This window comes from Otolemur garnettii, unplaced genomic scaffold (assembly GCF_000181295.1).
Source record: "Otolemur garnettii isolate 467f Iridium unplaced genomic scaffold, OtoGar3 scaffold00027, whole genome shotgun sequence".
In the NCBI taxonomy this organism is placed as follows: Eukaryota; Metazoa; Chordata; class Mammalia; order Primates; family Galagidae; genus Otolemur; species Otolemur garnettii.
In genome coordinates this window covers 12,540,471-12,561,773 of record NW_003852422.1, presented here as the reverse complement: position 1 = coordinate 12,561,773, position 21,303 = coordinate 12,540,471, and the positions used below count along the sequence as shown (strand labels likewise).

General features: G+C 41.5%; 1 protein-coding gene across 1 annotated transcript in view; it reads right to left on the bottom strand.

Moving 5' to 3' along the window:
• KDSR (3-ketodihydrosphingosine reductase) overlaps positions 1-18,976 on the bottom strand; it is a 30,593-nt gene extending 11,617 nt beyond the window's left edge. Inside the window, exons 1-7 of the mRNA XM_003788414.3 lie at positions 18,737-18,976; positions 15,450-15,539; positions 13,373-13,429; positions 9,369-9,434; positions 9,088-9,183; positions 5,526-5,717; positions 273-356 (exon numbers count right to left, since the gene is read on the bottom strand). Of these exons, the coding sequence (XP_003788462.1) occupies positions 273-356; positions 5,526-5,717; positions 9,088-9,183; positions 9,369-9,434; positions 13,373-13,429; positions 15,450-15,539; positions 18,737-18,844 (693 nt within the window). The 5' untranslated portion in view covers positions 18,845-18,976. The remainder of the gene's footprint in view (positions 1-272; positions 357-5,525; positions 5,718-9,087; positions 9,184-9,368; positions 9,435-13,372; positions 13,430-15,449; positions 15,540-18,736) is intronic.
• Positions 18,977-21,303: the final 2,327 nt, after the last annotated feature.

Genomic DNA, 21,303 nt, shown 5'->3' with positions numbered 1-21,303 from the left:
TCTAAAACTGTGTGACTTATGTCTCTGATAAAAATTTGAAAAAAAAAATAATATAAACTTTGAGAAAGGTGGGAGAGAAGAGAAGAGAGAAAGAAAGAAGATTTGCCTAGAGAACCTCAAATAGGTTGCCAGAAACCAGCTCCACACTCAGCACCTGACTGGATGGATGCGGCTGACTGAGGAAAATATGTGTGAGCTGAAGAGTAGAAAGGAAATCAGAAAAGTGGCTCACAACACTAAAGCCTCAAGATGGCACCCATGGGAGTACTGACCTTTGTTTTGTTTTCTTCAGCAAACCCAGGGGTGTCTGTGTCTGGTGGGTAGGCGACTGTGACATAGATGTTGTACGGCTTCACCTGCATGTCAGAAACAACACGTGCACCTCGGTAAATAGTATACAGACTGAGGTCCCACCTTACCAACCCACACCGGCGGCCCTGGTTCTCAAAAGGTGCTGACACCAGTAGGGTGACTCCATGAGTGAGAACTACCACCAACTGCACCACGAAACTCTGCTCCATGAAGACGATTCTGAAATGGAGGCAAGGAGCTCCCCACCACCTTGACTCCAGAAAACAGCTGATGCTGAGGTAGAGCAAATCACCTCCTTCCCACTCCAGCCGCCCAGGCAGAGAGGCCCTGAGAGCTTCCAATGAGGAGACAAGATAGCGTTTTTTAAAAAACTGGTCTACCATCCCTTATAAATTGTACACTGTTCAAGCACTTTGTCAAGGAAAGGGGATTGGCCTGCTCCTCCCTCATTCCCTAGACTACAGATTTGTTTTCCTTTCAGGCTGCTTCTGAGACTTCAGTGCTGATTTCATCTTCAAAACATATTGGGGTTAAGAAAATCCCTTCCCCTGTGGCTTTGTTGTGCCCCCACCCCAGGTCCAGTCTGGAACTGTGTCTGCCCCTAAGAAGTCTGCGTATTTGAAAATGCCCTGCAAAACCACCCCCACCATTAAGAGGTCAGAAGTGACTTCTTCCGCAGAACCAGCAGAAAGTGTTTGCCCACCAGGAGGAACGCTGGTCAGACCAGCCAAGCACCTCCCCTGAGGACAAGCTTAACCCACATTTAAGAGACACCTTTGCCTTATCTGGAGCTCCAGCTCACTCCACCCACACTCATGAACATGCCCCAATAATTGCAACAGTTTCTCCTCCCCAGCCAAGGCACATGCTCCCCAGTCTCTGCTCAGCAACAGCCCCACTTCACACTCTTATCTTGCCCTAGTAATTAGGACAATAGTTTATACCATCAAAATCTCTTTATCGGGGTGTCTGTTTGCTACTGGATCATTTCTGGTCCTCAGGAAACACACAGGGGATGTGGAAGTGGAGGTACATCTGACAGGAGGGTCAAGCACTGCCAATCTTTGGTAGGGCACCCAAAGCTGAGAGTGGACAGCACCACTGCCTCATGTGACAGACTCAAAAGTATTCCTGGGGCCTGTCTTACCATGTGGCCCTTTTTCTCCCTAGTTCCCTTGGTGAAGCACAGTTCTGAAGCCTGTGGCAGGAGCTGCAGGAGTCAGAGAAGCATGCAGAAGATCTGAGACAGCCGTTGCAGAATGCACAGTAGCAAAGGGGGGATGCGTCACTGGTTCTGTTCCAGCACAGCCAGGGTCTGGGATGCCTGGCCACTCAACATCACCAGGGCATGCAGCTGCAGGGCCCAGCCACGCTCAAAAATAGCTGTGGATTGGGGCCAGGCAGAGAGGCCGATGAGCAAGCAACTTCCTTTTCACTGTTTCTGAGATAGTGGCTTTATATTAAAAAACAAACAAAAAAAAACAAAAAAAACTTGCCTCACACAGCCTTGCCCTCCATTGCACACAGACCAGAGAAAAACTCCACAAAGCAGCCTATCAGGGGTCATCTAGGCCTCATAGAGATGGACACTGATGGGTCCAGCACAGCTGCTTCTGTGCTATTCCTCAGGAGTCAGTTACGACTGGGGCACCTAAACTGATGGCACAGCACTGCTTCTGAAACTCAAGGTTATGGCTGAACTGAAGAGGTTAGAACAGAGCTTTTCAGAATGTTTTTTTCACGGGGTGGGCACACAGATTACTGGGGTTAGGAGAAACAATCCAGCCCCACCCTGGGCTGGTAACCTCTCCATAACCATCAAGCCAAATGACAGTTTATGGCTGACTACTTCAGTTGGCCAGTCACTCAACCATGCATCCAGTCTTACATTTATTCATCCAGTGAGTACTTACTAAATTACTACTAAGTGCTAATATTGTTCTTAGAAGGAAGGATATGGTTATGAATCTCCCTGTCCTCATGGAGATTCCAGTCTCCTGAAGCTCTTGCTCAAATAATTTGCTAAACAGTGAATGTACTAAACTCTATCTATACCTGTCTTTAATCTGCTGATCTTGTAACCCCATCAAAAAAGGAAATGAGCTTAGATTCACTTGCTCATGCTAAGACAATGCTAACTCCCTGAGATAACACTTTTTCTAAGAAGAGATAAGCCAGGTCTTCACTAGCTGAGCCACTGACTGCTTGTCCTTGTCTGTTACCTGGCCACTCTCTGTCCCCGCCCCCCCCCTCCGTGCCCCACTCCCATCCCCTTATCACTTTCTCTTTCTGCCTGACTTCAACCTTAAACAGACAACTTAGCACTAGCCCAACAATAGATTTATTATCAAAATAATCCACCTAGGACGTGTGGCTCCTTGTTCCATCAAAAGAAAGATATGGGGACTGAGAATATAGCTGTTTACAGGAAACTCCAGATCTTCAGCTTCAACTGACATCCAGATCACAGTGAGAGGAGATGAGGGTGGGCAGAAGCACAATAGGGGTAGGATATGCAGAAAGGGGAAACTTATTTGGGGGGAATTTTTGCTCATGTTTTTGGCCATAATACACCTTAGAAGTCTGCTTTCCAAAAAGATTGCCTTTAAAATCTTTAAATAATATATTTGGTTCTGAAAAGACTGAGTAGGAAAAAAAAAAACTGAAAAAAGAAATGCTAAGAAAGTATTCTTTGAAAATTACTCATTGTACCTACAACACTGCCAAGGTCCTTCATTAGTTTGAGGGGAATGGAAAGGAAGATAGGAAAACTGCAAAGTTACTTAAACCAAAAAGGATTATCAAGAGTACTGAGAATTTGAGCAATGATATAAGATTTCAATTATAGAAAAAACACAACCACCCTGACCAAATAATCCAGGTTTCAAGGAAATACTATAAATTCATAGGGAAACAACTGGTTTGATGTAAGCCCTAGTATAAAGACTTTGATAGCTGTCTTTATTTCCCCCTAATCTATTATTCAAGGTATAGGTTCATTTTGATTTGAAGAGAGAACATTTTTAATTGAGTTCAAATATGGACAGAAGTCAAGTCCATTTGAAAGTCCAGGCCAGCTACCTACAGCAAATAAATGGCACTTGTCACAGAGGGGTGGAGGGGACTCTCTGGACTGGTGATTCACTTGCTTTTTCTTCCTTTCATTAGCATCTCTGCTCTACCTGATGTGAAACCAGGCCACCCAGATTAAACACTTTGCCCCAAATCGGTGACACAACTCTGCAAAAAGCCCTAATGGGCAGATTTTTCATCTCCAAAACATCCTGTGACCTACATGGATCCTGAGACCAAAGTAACAGGCAGAGGCAACTAGCCAGATCCATCAAGGAACCCTGGACCGCACCACCTCCTGCAAAAGAGGTTTAAAGTCAGAGGGTTGGACCTTGTTTTTATTTCTGTCACTAAGTAACTATGTGCCTTTGAGAAACTCATTGAATTTATGAAAAACTCCGTTTTCTTATTTAAAAGGTAACATAACAACATCTCCTCATCTATCACAAAATTGTGATAAGGCTGGACATGGTGGCTCATGCCAGTAATCCCAGTGATTTGGGAGACTCAAGTGGGAGGACTGTTTGAGGCCAAGAGTTTGAGACCAGCCCAGGTCTCATAGCAAGACCCTGTCTCAAAAGTAAACAAAAAATCCTCAAACCAAAACTGATAAAGATAAAATGATTATTCACAAAGGGACTTTTCCTTTGTAAAGATTGCAAAAGAAATACTGAAATTCTTATTCGAAATTTCATAGCCATGTGTATCTTACTGGCTAAGCACATTATTATGATCTCTTATTGAATATTTAGCCAATTAATAATGGTACAATCTGTGCCTGGTCCCTTTGGTATGGGAATGGCACAGTTTATCAGTCCCTAAGTAGCACATCAGGACTCAGTTGGCTGTACTACAACGCTTGTCCAATATCTAGGTAGTGTGGCACTTCAACACACACCATCATGATCTCTTCTAAAGATCTTTTAAACAGGGTCAGCAAACTATGGCCTATGAGCTAAATCTGGCCCTCTGCCTATTTTTATAAAGTTTTATTGGAACACAGTCACACCTTTTCATTTATGTGTTTCTACTATGACTGCTTTCCTGCTACCACAGCAAACTTGAGCAGCTGTGATAGACACCATTTAGCCTTCAAAGGCTAAAATATTTATAATCTGGCCTTTCACCAAAAAGTTCTGCCAACCCCTCATCTAAGTCCTTGACCAGGTTTCCTAAAAGCACATTCTTAGTACAAGAAGGCTGGCCACCTGAAGGGCAGGCCACCTGGCTACCTTCACTTCAGGTAGAACTAGAAATTCTCTTCTATGCTTTTAACATTATGATGGGGTGTTTTATTTCAACATATGGTGGTCCCCCTTTGTCTGTGGTTTCATTTTCCATGATTTCGGCTATCTGTAGTCAACCAAGGTCTAAAAATAGGTGATTACAGTACAGTAAGATATCTTTATTTATTTTTTACTGTTTGGGATTCATTGAGGGGACAAAGAATTAGGTTGCACTGATTACATTTGTTAGATAAAATATCTTAAGAGAAGGAAACAGAGAGAAACCACATCTACATAACTTTTATTACAGTATAGTGTTATAACTATCCTATATTATTAGTTACATTGTTAATCTCTCACTATGTCTAATATATAAATTAGACTTTATCATATATATATATATATATATATATACACACACACACACCTTTACTTTCCTCAACATCTCTTGAAGGTACAAAAATATGAGCAGTCAAAAAGCCAAATGATTTTTTTATTCCAACCCCTCTCAGTGGACAGATGAAGAAAAAACAGAGCAAGTTAAATGACTAAACTAGCCTACAAGTTAAGAATTACACAGCAGCTGATTCAAGATTTTCTTTCAACCATATACTCATCTTGTTATTCAATCAAAAGGACAAATCTTTTTGTTAAAAGAAAAATCACTACAGAATAAAGTATTTTTGGTTAACCTTACCAGTATTCATACAGTATTGGACCAATAATACTATGAAGATATTACTAGTACTTTGTGTATCAAATTAAATAAGCAAAAATCCCATAACCACTTTTCCCTAATGTAAAATCTATAAATCTCTAATTTAATACAGTAATATGTAAAGAAGCTCTAAAATGAAAGAGAAACGTATATTGCGAGCTGAGGAGAATAAATACCAAAATGAATACAACTTTTACCTCCATCTGCAAAGCTTCAGCCAATCCCCTTATGGCAAACTTGGATGGAGAGTAGGCCGTGAAGCCGTAGAGTCCCAACTGTCCCGCCTGGGAGGACACAAACACAATCCTGCCCACCCGGCGCTCCTTCATGGTGGTGATCACTGCTCGGCTTGGGTACACGCTGCCCAGGTAATTGATGCTCATTAATCTCTGTAGGGACACATGAGGAATGAATGAGGTCAAAAGCCTCAAGGCTGCACTCACTGGGAAATTAGTCTGCTTTCCAGATTTAAGGTCTTCTGTGAAAGCTCAACCATCGACAACTTTGGGGTTTGGGTTTTTTCTTTTTTTTAGAGAAGGGATCTTGCTCTGTTGCCTAGGCTGGAGTGCAGTGGCCTGATCACAGCTAACTGCAGCCTTGAACTACTGGATTCAACCAATCCTCTGGAATCACTGGGATTATAGGTACAAGCCACCCTGCTCCACTTAGATTCATTAAATAAATGAATGACTAAATGATATTGCAGATGGAATGTGACATGAAACCTGTCACTGAAACCATAGGACTTACATGTGACGCCTATTTCAATTTAGTCTTCCCTTCTCACAAGGATAGCACTTATGTCTTTGCTGAAAATTGGTCAAAATTAGTTTTCTCCTTATTAAAAAGTACACTGCACACTGTGGATAATGCTTTTTGAAAGACAACGTTAGTAAAGAGCTTCCAAATATTTCTACTAGCCCTTAGTTCTCAGCCAAATCACAAAGAGAGTAGGACAGCAGTTAACAGCGCAGATTTTGGGTTCAAACCTTGGCTCTGCCAGATATTGCCTATCTGATTAGTAGGACAATCAGACCTCCTACCCATTTTCTGAGCTGAAAGCAAGCAATTTTATTACCACCTCCAGGCATTTGTACAAGGTAAACATGAGCACAGTAAGAACTTAAGAAACCCTAGTTCTTATATCATAGTAGCTAAAATATCACGTAGGGACTAATAGTTGATTTTCCCCTCATCTTGAGAGCTCTTAAAACTCTTAAGCTTCAACTTGAAAATCTAAGAATACTTGTATTTTTTTTCTTTTTGTATTTAACCAGATTAAACGCAGATAAGAATACTTGTATTAAAATGTTTCTATATTACTTGCATTAAAATGTTTCAAATATTAAAATACTTGTAAAAATATTTGATCATCATGTAAAACTAAACATTGCAATTGGGGGGAACCTAAGGTCAGTCATGATATATATATATATATACATACATATATATATATAATTATATATATATATTTTTTGCAGTTTTTGGCCAGGGCTAGGTTTGAACCTGCCACCTCCAGTATATGGGGCTAGCACCCCACTCCTTTGAGCTATAGGTGCCGCCCAATCATGATATATTAACTTAAGAGAACATTAGGTAACTTTTTGAAATGATGACCAGAAACAATGGGAGAGACAGGGGACATATCTCTGCTACAACTTGAAGAAAAGCAGAAGGCAGACTGCATTTACACTGTGACTGTGACTGTATGAAGCATTAAATGAAAGCACACATGCTTGGGTGCAAAACCAGTGAAATACAGACAATTGTGATTGTATCAAAATGCTGGGATTCTCATTTTTTCCCTCCTTAAAATGTGTTTTAATAGCATTATATTATTTGGATAATAAAAATGTTCTTAGAAAATATTTGAAAAAGATGGTATATTAAATCCATATGCTTAGATTGGCACCCTTTAGAGAGGTTTAAGACAAGAACTCACAGGAAATATGAATATAAAAATAAAAATAATAGCAGTAGGCCAGGCACAGGGGCTCAGGCCTGTAATCCCAGCACTCTGGGAAGCCAGGGTGGGTAGATCACTTGAAGTCAGGAGTTTGAGACCAGCCTGTGCAACACAGTGAGATGCTATCTTTATAAAAAAAAAAAAAAAAAAAAGAATAATTAGCCAGGTGTGGTGGCACCACCTGTAGTCCCAGCTACTTGGGAGGCTGAGGCAGGAGGATTGCTTGAGCCCATGAGTTTGAGGATGCTGTGAGCTATGATGATGCCACTGACCTCATGCCCAGGGCAACAAAGTGGGACTCTACCTTTAAAATAATAAAGAAAATATAAAATAACAGCAGCAATAACCTTTCAGGAAGCTAAAGAACAGAATGACAAGTGATTACTAAGTTAAGCCAACCACAGGAGAACACAAGCTAAGTGAGAGAAACTCAAAAGCAGGATGCACCATAGTGTCCCAACAGGCTCAACTTGCATCACGTGTCTCTAGGGTGAGGGCAAGGGTGGGTGACATGGGGCTGAAAGACAAGAGTATAGAACAAGAATTTGTTTAAAAAGGAGTTAGCCAGAAACAGCCCAAATGCCCATCCATGATGGCTGGATACACAAAGAATGGTACAGCCACAGGATGGAGCGTGATCCCCCTATAAAAAGGAATGAGGCACCGATACACGTCACAGTGTGGATGAACCTCGAAAGCATCATGCTAAGTGGAAGAAGCCAGTCGGGAAAGGGTATTTATCACATGATTCCATTTACATAAGATGGCCAGAGAGACAGACTATGGCTTGGGGGTGGTTAGGGCCGGGGAGTGTGGCTCGGTGGTGATCAGGGGCCGAGGGAGGAAGTGTAGAATGGGGAACAATAGCTTAGTAGAGTTTTCCTTTGGGGCGATGAAAATGTTTTGGAACTAGACAGAGGTGGTATCACAGCACTGTGAATGTGCAAAGGACCTCTGAATGGTTTACACTGAAATGGTTAATTTTATGTTCTATGAATTTCACTTCGATTTTTAAAAATCAATGTATGTTAATGGCAATAAAGAAAGAGAAAAGCAGCCAGATCCTAAATGTCTTTTCCCTTTCCATAGAGCACATCTATGCCCCTCTTCTGGCTGAGAGGAGACTGGAAGTTCAGGTTCTAGAAGGAGTCTGATAAAGCAAGAAGTCTATGTGAGTCTGTCTAGACCATGAACACTGAGACGCCAACTGTCTTCCCCAGCTTCACTGCAGACAGGAGTGCATTTCTTAGGTAGTAGGCTGGATGACTCTTTTGGGGGCTTCTGACCAAGCCAGGAGAAAGTCTAGAGATACTGACACTGAAATTTCTAATCACTAAGAGGGAATCCTAAAGAAATATGTTTAAAAATAGAAACATCACTAGATGGATTATCTTTTTACTTTGGTTTGATAACTCTAGTAAGTCTCCCTTCCAATTGTTTTGGTTTCTCCTTGTTAATAATAAATAACATGAACTTGACCTCAACACCTAACATCTCTTATTTTACCAAATGCTTTCTTGAGAATTGACCTAAGTGAATTGTTGAAGTAATCTGTGTCCGGTTAGAGGTCTCAGTTCCATTTCACAGCTGAGAAAAACCAGAAAAACTTGTCTAAATTCTTAAGGGGCAATGGTCATGGTACTGGGACTAAAATCCTGTTCAACTTTCCTCTGATCTCCTCAAACCTCCATGAACCTGTGAATGTGTTCATCGCTTTTACTTTTAAGCCTTTACCCTTGGCTTTTTCTATTTTAGCATATGGGCTATTCAAGTGAATAAACATTTTTACTTACTTCAAAACTACTAACATCAAGATCTTCAAATTTTCCTGACACTGCCATTCCCGCACAGTTCACAAGCATGTCCACTGGACCCAGTTTCTCCTGTGCCTAGAAAAATGTTATCAGAGCAGGTATTAAGAAAGAGAAGAGGAAAGCCACAGCAGCAGATGAATGCTAACAGATAACATCTAGACTATTAACTCTATAGGGAAGATTTACCAATTCCAAGTTGCATAGCAAAATGAACCAACCAAAAGTCCAGTGGATGAATTCCAACTAGCCCAACCTCTTACTTGTTTTATGACATTCTCTACTTGGTTATAGTCTTGAGATACATCAACTGATATACAAAGCACCACCTGTTAAAAAAGAAAAGAAAATGATCAAAAATACACAGGTGTCAAAACTACTTTTAAAAGATGCTTTAAAATGAAAGGCAATTCTTTCCAATTTTGAATGTACAGATTACAGCATTTGAAGTCTACTGGAATGTAATTAGTAAAGTCTAAATTCTTGGCAGTTTTCAGAGTTATGCAAACTCCAGAGAATGTTTAAAGAAATGTAAAAATGCTCCTCTTGAAATGCCACTAATTATAGTCACTGAAAGCAGATCAGGAGTCACCTGCAGCCAAGAGTGGGAGATGGAAAGAACTTTAAAAAGGCACATGTAGATTTTAGGAAGTGATAAAAATGTTCTGTGCATTGCAGAGAAGTTTTGTCTATCAAAAGCCACTGAACTACACTTCAAATGGGTGTGGCTTATCATCCATAAATTATATCTAAATAAAATTGTTAAAAAGAATAACAATAAATCTACTAGATAAGTTTTTAAAAGTATTTGCTTTGAAGCAGTACTGCCTATGACTACCCTATCAAGTTCTGAACACCTATTTGAGAAGTCACCTCAGATTAGGCTCACACAGGGACTGGTCAGTGACAGCCCAAGTGGACCATAGGACATTATCTGAGGAGGAAGGCCAAGGGTCAGTCTTGGCCTGTGGAACCTGAGCTGGAAGCAAGTGGCATCTGAGGTTTGCTTAAATCTCCTGACTCTGTAGCTGACTCACAGATTATCTGTCCAAGGGATGCCAAGCAGATCCAGGAGCCCACCCAGAACAAACTCAGCCATGCTCAGGGATCCACAGCAGGGTGAAGGTGGGGAAGAGCCCACCCAGCCTTTGCTTACCTCAGTCTATTCCATTTAGACTTTGAGAAGAAAAAAAAGAGAAAAAAAGGAAGGAAGAGAAAAGGGGATAAAGCACAGACGTGGGAGCTTACTTCAATAGGAATTTATGAAAAAGACATCAGGAGCCCTGATAAGAATGAACAATGTGCGATTGTTTTGATTTTTCTTTTTGAGTAGTGTTTTCAGATCCAGAGTTTACACCTCCATCAGAGGAACATTCTATGTCCCAAAGGAGGTCACTGCAGGAAGCAGAAAGGTGTTCTTGATTTCTCAGTCCTTCTATGAATTCTTCCTTTTTGAGACTGGCTGCCCAACCAGCAGGGAGAGAGAACATACGTGCGCAGAAGGGACATTCACGTGGGAACAGGATGCACCCGCATGGATCTGTGAGTCCAGTGAGCTCCAGTCCTGGCTCTACATTTCCTAGCTGAGCAGAACCTGAGAAGGGAGCAGTGGCCACCTCTGCAAATAAGGCCAATCAGACACCAGTGATAACCAGAATCCTCTCTGGCTCTGAGAAGCCATGCCAAAGGGCTGAATACAAAGAGACCAGGGCCTTACACTTTGATACAACAGGAAGGAAGTTTTATTTAATGCAAGGAAGACTCCCATCCAAATGATCCAAATTTCTAAGAAATGTAAATGCCCCCTTCACAAACATACCCGCAAGTGTCGGTACTCTTGGCTGAAAGTGGATTCTATCTCTTCTACATCCTCACACAGAAAGCAGTTTTTAAAAGCAGTAGGAATCATATGATTACTTTTAAAGCATAGATTTTCTTACAATATTAAATCAGTTACAGTAAATAAAATCTACACCACAGAAAACTGAAATTTAGAAAATATATATGTTTAGCCGGGCATTGTGGCAGGCACCTGTAGTCCCAGCTATTTGGGAGGCTGAGGCAAGAAAATCACTTAAGCCCAAGAGTTGGAGGTTGCTGTGAGCTGTGATACCATGGCACTCTACCCAGGGTGACAGCTCGAGACTCTGTCTCAAAAAAAAAAAAAAAAAATATGTTAACATATATGTTAACACCAAAAAGTCACCCCCCCCCCCAAAAAAAAGCCCATACAAGCCTGGTGGAACAGCCAAAGGTTCAAGCTCACTCTTGCCTGTCCCAGGCCTGATTATTTTCTACCCAGAGAGTTTCCCACCTACCCTACAGCCCTCTGATAGCTGAAAAGAGGGCAGAGATGATGCTGGCAACAGGCAAGAACGGCCTTGGCCTTGAGCATCCAGGATGCACAGTTTTACACTACACTCCTTTATCAGAATTACGGGAGTACGGAAAGAAACAGGGAGAGGGCAGGGATGGATTTGCAGAGTGGATGTTCTTCCAATGACTGTGGGTTTCCAGAAGGGGGTACAGGCAAAGGTCACAGTCACAGAGAAAAGCTCACATGTGTGCAAGGAGATACGGCGGACAAGGAGATTTACATGGAGCACAGATTGCAATAGCAAAAACAAAAAAGAAAGATGGGAACAGTTTGGCAACAGGTAGCTGATTTTAATAAACCGTTTTATTTAACTCCGCTGCAGCAGTTTAAAACATGAACCAGTTTTACTTAATTGGCATGGAAAGATCTCTAACTTATTCTGGAGATGGAAAAGAGAATTAAAACCAGAGAGAAATACTCTCTATAACTCATCAGAAAATCAAAAATTAAAGTCTGCCAATACCGAGTGTCGGCAAGGATGTGGAGCAATAGGATCTACGATCCAAGTGGTGGGATTGTGACCTCCTGGGCAAGGGTAAGGACCCATGACCACAACCCAGCAATTCCAATTCTAGATGTGTATCATTCTTGTACATGTATATAAAAAGACATGGGTGAAAACTCTTCTGAAAGCAAAAACAGAAACTAACAAGAAAAACTGGAAACAGCTAAACAGCTACCGATGGCAGAACTGAGAACAAAACGTAGTCTATATGTACAACACCATATATATGGCAGTTAAAAAAAAAGAATTAAGTCCTACCTTATGCAGCATTACAGAGGATTTTTAAAATAACATCCAATTAGAATTGGAAGAAATTGAGTTGCACAGGAATGCATAAAGAATGCATATGATAGAGACAGAAAGTAGATCAGTGATCGCCTAGGGTGGGAATGGGGAGTGATTGCTAATGGGCATAGTGATTCTTTACAGAGTGATGGTTATACAACTATGAATATACTAAAACCCACTGAATTGTACACTTTAAATGGGTCAATTGTATGGTGTGTGAATGATATCTCAATAAAACTGTTAAAAAAAGATAAAAACTGACCATCCCAAGCAAGAGCAAGACCCTACCTCTACAACACATAGAAAAATCAGCTTGTAGTGGTGGGTGTCTATAGTTCCAACACTTAGCAAGCTGAGGCAGGAGGATTGCTTGAGCCCAGGAGTCTGAGGTTACTGTGAGCTATGACTGCACTCTGACCTGGGTGACACAGCGAAACGCTGTCTCAAAAAAATAAATACATAAAACTAATACCATAAAGTTCAAAAAGGAGGAGAACTAACAACAAACTATTTAGGGTCAAATGCATATGGTAAATTGTAAAGAAAACCAAAGGATCAACACAAAAATCAAGTCTGGGGGTTGCCTCTAGGAGTGAGACAGGAGGGAAAAGCCTGCTGGGGAGCCCAGAGGAGGCTTCAGAGACTCGAGTAAATTCTATTCCTTAGGCTGGGCAATGGGTGTGAGGTGATTAATTTTTTATTATGTTTTATACTGAAATATATGCTATAAATGCCATTTTATATTCATCAAAAAATTCCACAACCAAAAAATTTTAAATACCCCTTTGCTCTTAAGCATCTGTACAAAACTCATTTAATAAGTAATTTAAATGAAATAATTTCCTAGTCAGACATTATGATATTTGACCATTTGTGGATGTGTATTGAGTCTATTCTTTTTTTGTTGTTGTTAATAACCTGAGTTCCTAGACAATTCAAACAATTTTACCTTTTTAAAAATAGTTTACTATGTATTTCAATTAGGAAAATCATACATGCTTTCAATTAACTATTCAGAGTTGACGTAATCCTTTTTTTCCTTTATATTAAAATTATGTTGACTTTTAGAAAAATGCATCCTGAATACAGAGCTTTACCTGTTTGTCGTTAATAGAGTGCTTTCCAATTTCCTTCTTTGCCTGTAGCAGCTTGTCCTGAAAGCAACACAGAACAATTAGTTCCGATGATTGTCTATACCTATGTATGTTTTCTGAAAAGGAGAGAAAAAGAAATTATTTGTCTAAGTATTATTTGTTAAATTCTAGAAAATACACAAAACAGCATTGACACTGCATAGGTGGACTGGGCCATAATCTAGGAAAGAAAGAAGCTGTAAATATGTTAAAATCTGAATAAAGGATAACAAGTTTTTTAAATTATTGCAGAGAAAGGTAACAGAAAAATAAATGAACCTCAAAACCCAATTAACAGGATTCACTGCTGATGGTCACACTACAGTTTTAATAAATGTTTTGATCTAACATTACTGACTTGTGACCTAAAACAAGAACAGACATTATCAATATGCAATGCTTTCCAGATTTAAAGGTATGTGTGATTCTGCATCAGGTGTGCTTTTGTAAGATATTATCCAAAATTTTCCTCCTCTACTATAAAAGCAAATATATTACAAATTACTTTCTTGATGAAATAGATAAACCTGTACCTGGCTACTTTAAAATACTTTGAAGGCAAGCAAACCTACCCAAGTAACTGAGTAATTCTTCCAAGGTCTCAATTTCATTTGTTTTACTCATTTTCAAGAAAACAGATACTGAATTATAATACCTTACCACAGAAGTAACTTAAATAAAATTATGACATAGAGAAGAAAAAAGGGGAGAAAAATCCTTCCAAAGGACGTGCAGGGTTTCTGAATGTGAACGTGTCAATCACTATTCCATTACTGAAGATACATAAAACCTGACTCTGCCAAATTTAGCATGAAAAAGTGTATTAGAAAAAAAGAGCAAAATAAGGAATTTCTTGATGTCAGAGGCTCTTCAGCGCATTCATCTCTAGCCATGAAAGGACCCTCTACAACCTCCAGAGCACCTACCTGAAACACAGGGCTCTCCTATCTTCATTTTTATTTATTCTAAGTCAAATAATGGCATTATTTAAAACTCACAAAGTGCCATGTTATTTTGTTTTTTTCATTCATATAAGATGGCTTCAAGGCCAAAGCAAACCATCCTTAGAGAAGTAAAGCTATAAATAAAAGACAGGCAGCTAATTCTGCCTTTCTTTGTTTTTAAAAGAAATCATGGATGTCCAGGCCTAATTCTATGTCATTATTTAAAGACTTTCCCCCAAAGGCCCTCCCTGGTCTGCCATTCCCCGGGCTCTGTTCAGCTGTCCACACCCTACTTTGAGAAGTTACTGCACCATATATCACCCTTTGATGACAGTGAATCCAAAATCCCCAAGCAAGGATACCATGCTGCTATTCCCAGGCTCTCCGTCATCCCTCCTTCCATTTCTTCTGAGCACATGGTAGGTACCAGGTATAAAAGAGCAGCAGCAGACAAAGCAGCCAGGGTCACTTTCCCCTCCCCATATGGTCAGCAAGAGGACTTCAAGACAGCTCTCGTGCACAGTGTCACTGCTTTGCACTCTGAAAACAATTGTGGCAAGAATACCAGATTCTGGCAAAAAAGAAAAACAACTTGCAGGAAAAACACATATTGCTAAACTTCTAGGGAGGAATAAGCTCTCTCTTATGGTGATTTCACTAGAGAAGGATTTCACTAGAGATATCCATCACGTCATAAGCAAATTATAGAGAGAAATCACACAGAAATGCCTGCACACCTGCTCCAGAATCACTGTTTCCGGCACCTCTGGCCTGACAGAGGGCCATGCCCGATACTTACAGCAAAGCGTGTGACTTAACTGTGTCCCAGCCTCTCTCAACTCAAGTTTTACAGTATCTATAATTATATTGCCTAATATGTTAATGGCATAAATAAATATTGAGCTGACCTGACTTTAGTTGAGAAGTGTTTGCCCTAAATATGAGAAAGAACCAATAATTCAGGAACCACATTTTAAATTAAGGAAGCCAAGTACTTTCTAGCACAAGTGCAAACGCTAAGACATTTTGCACAACCTTTTTGACTAATATATGGTTGAATAAGTTAGTATTTATAATAAGGAACCTAGAAGACTCACCTCATTTCGTGCAACCAAAGTAATAAATGCTCCTTGTTTATAGCACTCGATGGCAACGCACTTCCCAATGCCACTGGAACCTCCTGTCACCTAAAAACAAAAACCATAAAATCTTCTTAGCACTTGAAATTTCCTCTCTGTGGCAAAATTTTAAAAGATAACTATGATGGGCTCTAAAAACTAATCTATGAGACCTAAATGTTTAGCTATATTCAGACACTTAGATTATTTCTACTATTTTACCCTTATACATAAATCATGCTATAAGAAACACTTCTGACCCCATCCCAGGGTTTTCAAATCATTGTAGAGCAGATGTCTCCTATACAAATGCACCTACTTCCATGTGACTCACCTTAGCCACCTCTGAAGAGATTTCTTTGGTAAATAATTAACCAATTATCTGCATTAGATCACTCTAAAAATATACTTGTTGCCTGGGCTCATGGTCGTCTCTGAAGAGATCTTCGCTATTGGGATAATTCATAGGTTGTTTTGGCTTGCTAAATTTCACCAGATAAGATAATTCCATAGCAACTAGCAAGACCCCCCCTCCAAAAAAAATGTTCCTTACTATTTTATGATACTGTCCCTTATGCTTAGATGTCCATCCACCCACATGCCACACACACCTACCTTTCCAAACCCTAGGCACCCTACAGAGCCCAGCTCAAATGTCCCCTCCTCCATGAAACTTCTCTTGACTCTGTCACCCAGTCTTTCCTTTTAGTTGTCACGTCTACTTGTTCAGTAACTTATAGACGTATCTCAGCTCCCTTGCCAGACATCAGTTCCCTAAGGACAAGAACAACATCCCACTGATCTTACTCACTCCTAGAACACCAGATCCATTAGGCAGTTGCTAAATAAACACCTGCCTATGTTAATGTGAAAACTGGTGTACGAAGTCATTTCTCTAAAGTACAATGCCAAAAACCTCATAAATAAAATCTTCCTATTATTCAGTGAATTAATGGAAGTGGAGTTATGAGGTTATTGAGAAAATATATGTGCTCTGAAGTTATTGTCCTTTTTCTGAGACCATATAGGTAGCCTAGCTGTGTAAATTTACTACAAAGCAAGAACAGGGTATAAACCTTATTACAAAAGTCTGATGTCAGCTTTTGGATCATGGTTTGTGGGAAACCAATGTAGTCAAGTCAACTAATTCTTAGAAATTATCTAAGTATCCAAGAATACATTTATGCCAACTGGGTTATATTATTCTGAATGTTAAGAAAGAAAATATAAGGATTTCCACAAGGGCTGGAAAAAGTGATAAATGTCTACTGAGTTGCCTGACAACTGCTAATTCAAGCCTACACAGGGCACACTAAAGATAAAAGTTTAATTACCTTTATCATTTCCCTCCTACTGCTCCATAGCAAACATTGTTTAAGTGTTACTATTTCTTAAATCACATCATATAGTAAGGACAACAGAGGGATGTTTGCCAGGAGAGCTGCTCCCAGTCATCTTCAAATAGGAGGGGAGGTATAACTAACTCTATACTGTGTTGGGACCCACTGTAGTTTTACTCCTATGATTAGTGTGCAAAAAATTTTTTCTAAAATGAAATGATAAACAATTATAGGTTTGTTTATGCTCACACAAGCAGGCAGTCTAAAGATTAGGTCTCCTAATATCACCCAGTCTAGTCTTTAAAAATGTCAGGAAAAATAATTACAATTTCACTCTTCTTAGGACATTAATGAAGAAGACAGATGGTGACAATCATATGACTTATTCAAGTCATCATCACCTAATCTATAGTCTGAAATAATAATCCTTTGTTTTAAGGCAGGGTGATAAAAATAAGAAATTTTTCTTGGTCTACCCCAATGGACATGGTATTTATTACCATACCTACCACCTTTAGCTTTGGGACTAGAAGGACTAGAGCCAAAGTTAAGTGCAACTGTCTTATAAATAAGGAATCAAATTTTTCATCCTGCTTTTGTCTTTTTTCCCAAGTTATGCTATGCAAGTATGAGTTTTGAAAGAACATGCTTCTGCTTTTGAGGTAGAAATTAATTCTCTTGCGGATGTGACACTTTGGAGTTTAGTACAACTGCACTGGTTTTCTTTTTTTTTCTTTTTCCTTTTAACGAATGTAGACTCAACTCCTCATCTAACTTCCACAAGGAAAAGCAGGAGTTGGAAATATACTAATAGTTTTATATGGGAGAAATTTAAGAAAATACATGGTCTCATTCACAAACTCTTGCCCAGATTTAAAGAAAGGATCATCTTCTTCTAAAGTAGCTTGGAGGGGAGGCTTGGAGCACAGATGCAGACCCCATGTGCCAGGAAGAAACAGACTGCCAGCTTAGTAGCTAACTCACCTTATTCCTAACTCCCTGCCTCAGTGTGCCCTAGGTGTGAGGGGTCCCAATAAGAAAGCTGACAGAAAGCTACTGCCAATCATCAAGTGCTGGGCACAGGTGCCAGACATAAAGAACTGGGATCATAGAATACGTGAGTTCCCGGCCAGGTACAAACCAAACCCGCCCACATCTCCTTCGCTCCTAAAGCACTATCCGTGTCGTTAAGGTCACTCTTTTGGCTCTGAATTAATGGCAAAGGACTGCTTTGAAGCAGCAATCAGCAGACCCCGGACTGAGCTTAAAGACAAGAAGCGTATACTGGACAGAAGTGTTTCAACACCGCTGGCCACGACCGTCAGCCCACTGCGTTCAGAGCAGTTGCCCCCAGTTAAGTCACTCCCTGGAATCCTTTGGCAACTGCCCTTCCTGTCACTTGCACTGGCCATCTTCCAATTCCGAGCTGTCTCAGCGGGTCCGGAGGCTGGGACCTGCCCTCCCTGCCGCCAGCCTCCCAGCAACCCGGCCCACAGTGTCTGCACCCTTCCTGAGCACCGCACTCGGCACCCTGCGCGCCACCAAACGCTGTTGTCTTTGGCAAAGTTTCTCAGCCTCTCTCTTCCTCAGTTGACTCAGCAGGAAAAAATAAGGACAAAATATCCACATCCCAGGGATGCTCGTGAATTAAGAAGCAGCTACAGGCTCCTCAGAGCCTCGGGAACCCGGCTTGCTGGAGCCGTCCTCTCCAGCCCCGGGAGGCGCCAGGTGAACGGAGGGCGGGTCCCCAAGGCTGGGTATTTGGCCTGAGGTGACAGTGCCGGAGCGGACGACGACAGCTGACCTTCCCTATGTGGCCGTTCCTTCCTGGGAACCCAGGAGAAAGAAACGGCGGCGGCCCAGCCTCGGTCGGTGGCTGGCCGAGCGGGCCGGGAGGTCGGGGCGCAGCAACAGGAGTCCACTCACCACTACATGCGCTCCGGGCAGGGCGAGGGGCTTGGGGCTGATGAGCGGAGAAACCATGTAGAGAAGCAGCACGAAGGCCACGAGGAAGGCGGCAGCCAGCAGCAGCATCGCTTGGCCGCGGCGGCGGGGGCCTCGCAGGCACAGGCGCGATGGGCTCGGCGGCGGCGCGTCACGCGCGGCTAGCGCAGCGGGGCCGGAGCGTTTGGGTTCGCAGGCGCGGGAGGGGCGGTGACGGGGGAAGAGGAGGGGCCAGCGGGGCTCCGCCCACGCGGGGAGGAGCTTCCGGGTGGCTCGGGGCCGACGCTGATGTAAGCGCCGGCCGGGCGGAACTGGCGCGGCCCTTGGGCTCAGCGAACGAGTTCTGGCAGGGCCACCGCTTATCGCTAGTGGGAAGGGCCAGGTGCCTTGCTGCTGGGTTTTTTCCAAGGTAACCCTTAGGACCCCGCAGAGCAGGTTTGCAGCCCTCCCCAAACCTGCAGGCTGAGCGTTAGCTGCATCCTGACCCTGCGAGGCCCCCCATCTCGTGGGTCCCGCTGCCGTGCGCGAAGTACGCGGCGCATGGTAAACAATGGCTCGGCTCCGGATCGCGTCAGCGTGGAAGCCCAGAGATTAAGCTCTGAAATCCTGGCTTCCATTTCATATTTTGTTAGTGTACTGAGAAAATGGTCACAGCCCACTTTCGGTTTTCAGAGGACCAGCAAGCCTTAAAATGGAGTTTTGAAAAATCACTCAGATGATTCAGTTTCTTTTGGTTCAGCGTTCATATTCCTTACCAAAACTGGTTCAAAACAAACAAACAAAAATAACCCCCCCAGCTTTATTGAAATCTGATTCACATATTCTCTCATATAGTTCACCAAAGTATAGTGCATACTAAATGGTTTTTAGTATAGTGATGGGGTGGTGCTACCCTCACAACCACAAATTTTTAGAACGTTTTTGTCTGTCCCAAAGAAATAAATCCTGTGCTGGCTACTAGTCTCTCTCTCTCTGTCCTCCCTATCCCCGCCTAGTCCTAAGCAATCACTAATCTTTCTGTCTTCATAGCATTACTTACTCTGGATATTTTTACATAAATTATACAATATGTAGCCTTTTATATCTGATCTTTCCCTTAGTGTATTTTCAAGGTTCATCTACAACATTCAGATATATCAGTATCTCCTTTTTATTGCCCGGTAACATCTCCTTGAATGGATATACCACATTTTATTTTTCCATTCATCAATTGAAGGACACTTTGGTTGCTTCCACCTATGATTATTTTGAGTGATGCTACTGTGAACATTCGTGGACAAGATTTTGTGTAGACATGTTTTCATTTCTCTCAGATAGGAATCCAGTTGCTGGATCTTACCGCAACATTGTTTAACCATTTGAGGAATTGTCAGACTGTTTTCCAAGGTAGCTACATTGAATTTAATGTTCCCACCGAAGTATATGTGGGTTCCAATTTCTCACTTCCTCCTCAACACGTGTTATTATCTATCTTTTTTATTATAGCCTTTCCTTAGTGGATGTGAAGTCTCTTTGTGGTTTTAATTTACATACGACACAGGTTTTTATTTGTTTGCTTGCTTTTCGTTCTTTTGTTTCTAGAAATACTAGGGAGCTAAGATACAAAAGAAATTGATTTATATTTTTCTTTTCTTGACTTATTCTCCAGAGTTAGCCAGACTGTGAGATTTAAGAGCATAATTCCCAAGACTTCTGACACCAGTGCAAGTTTTGAGGTTCCCAAACCACCTTCAGATTTGACAACTCACTGGAAGGACTCATAGAACTCACTGAAAACTCTGTGAGTCTTTATGGCTACAGTTTATTACAGGGAAAGAACACAGATCAAAATAACCCAAGGAAGTACGTGTACAGGGCGAAGTCCAGAGGGTTCCAAATGCAAATCCTCTGCCTTCTTACGGAGTCAGGATGTATTACCCTCCCAGAACTGGTATGTGACAGTGTGTTTGGAGTGTTGCCAAGCAGAGAAGATCATCTGAGTTTCTGTGTCTTGAATTTTTATTTGGCTTCATTACCTAGGCTTCAATAATTGTCTGCGAAGTTGAACTGTCTGCAACTAGAACGTACCCTACACCTAAATCACATGGTTGGTCTTTCTGGCATGGCCAGTCCCTACCTAAACAAAGATACTCCTATCATGTATGACAAACATAACTTCCCAAAAGCTGAGGTCAAAGGCCAAATCTTTTCAGAAGAGGCTGAATTCTATTCTGTGCAGGCTGGTACTTGGCCTTCGGCCAAAGCAATCTTACAGCAAAATGAACATATGTCCAACATTTGAAGGAACTATTGTAGAGTAGTAGGCTTTTAACCCAATTACCCAATACATTTGCCCATCAATATGAAAATTATATTCTCGGCTTAGCGCCTGTGGCTCAAGTGGCTAAGGTGCCAGCCACATACACCTAAGGTGGCGGGTTTGAATCCAGCCCAGCCCGCCAAACAACAATAATGGCTGCAACCAAAAAATAGCCAGAAATTGTGGCGGGCACCTGTGGTCCCAGCTACTTGGGAGGCTGAGGCAGGAGACTCGCTTGAGCCCAGGAGTT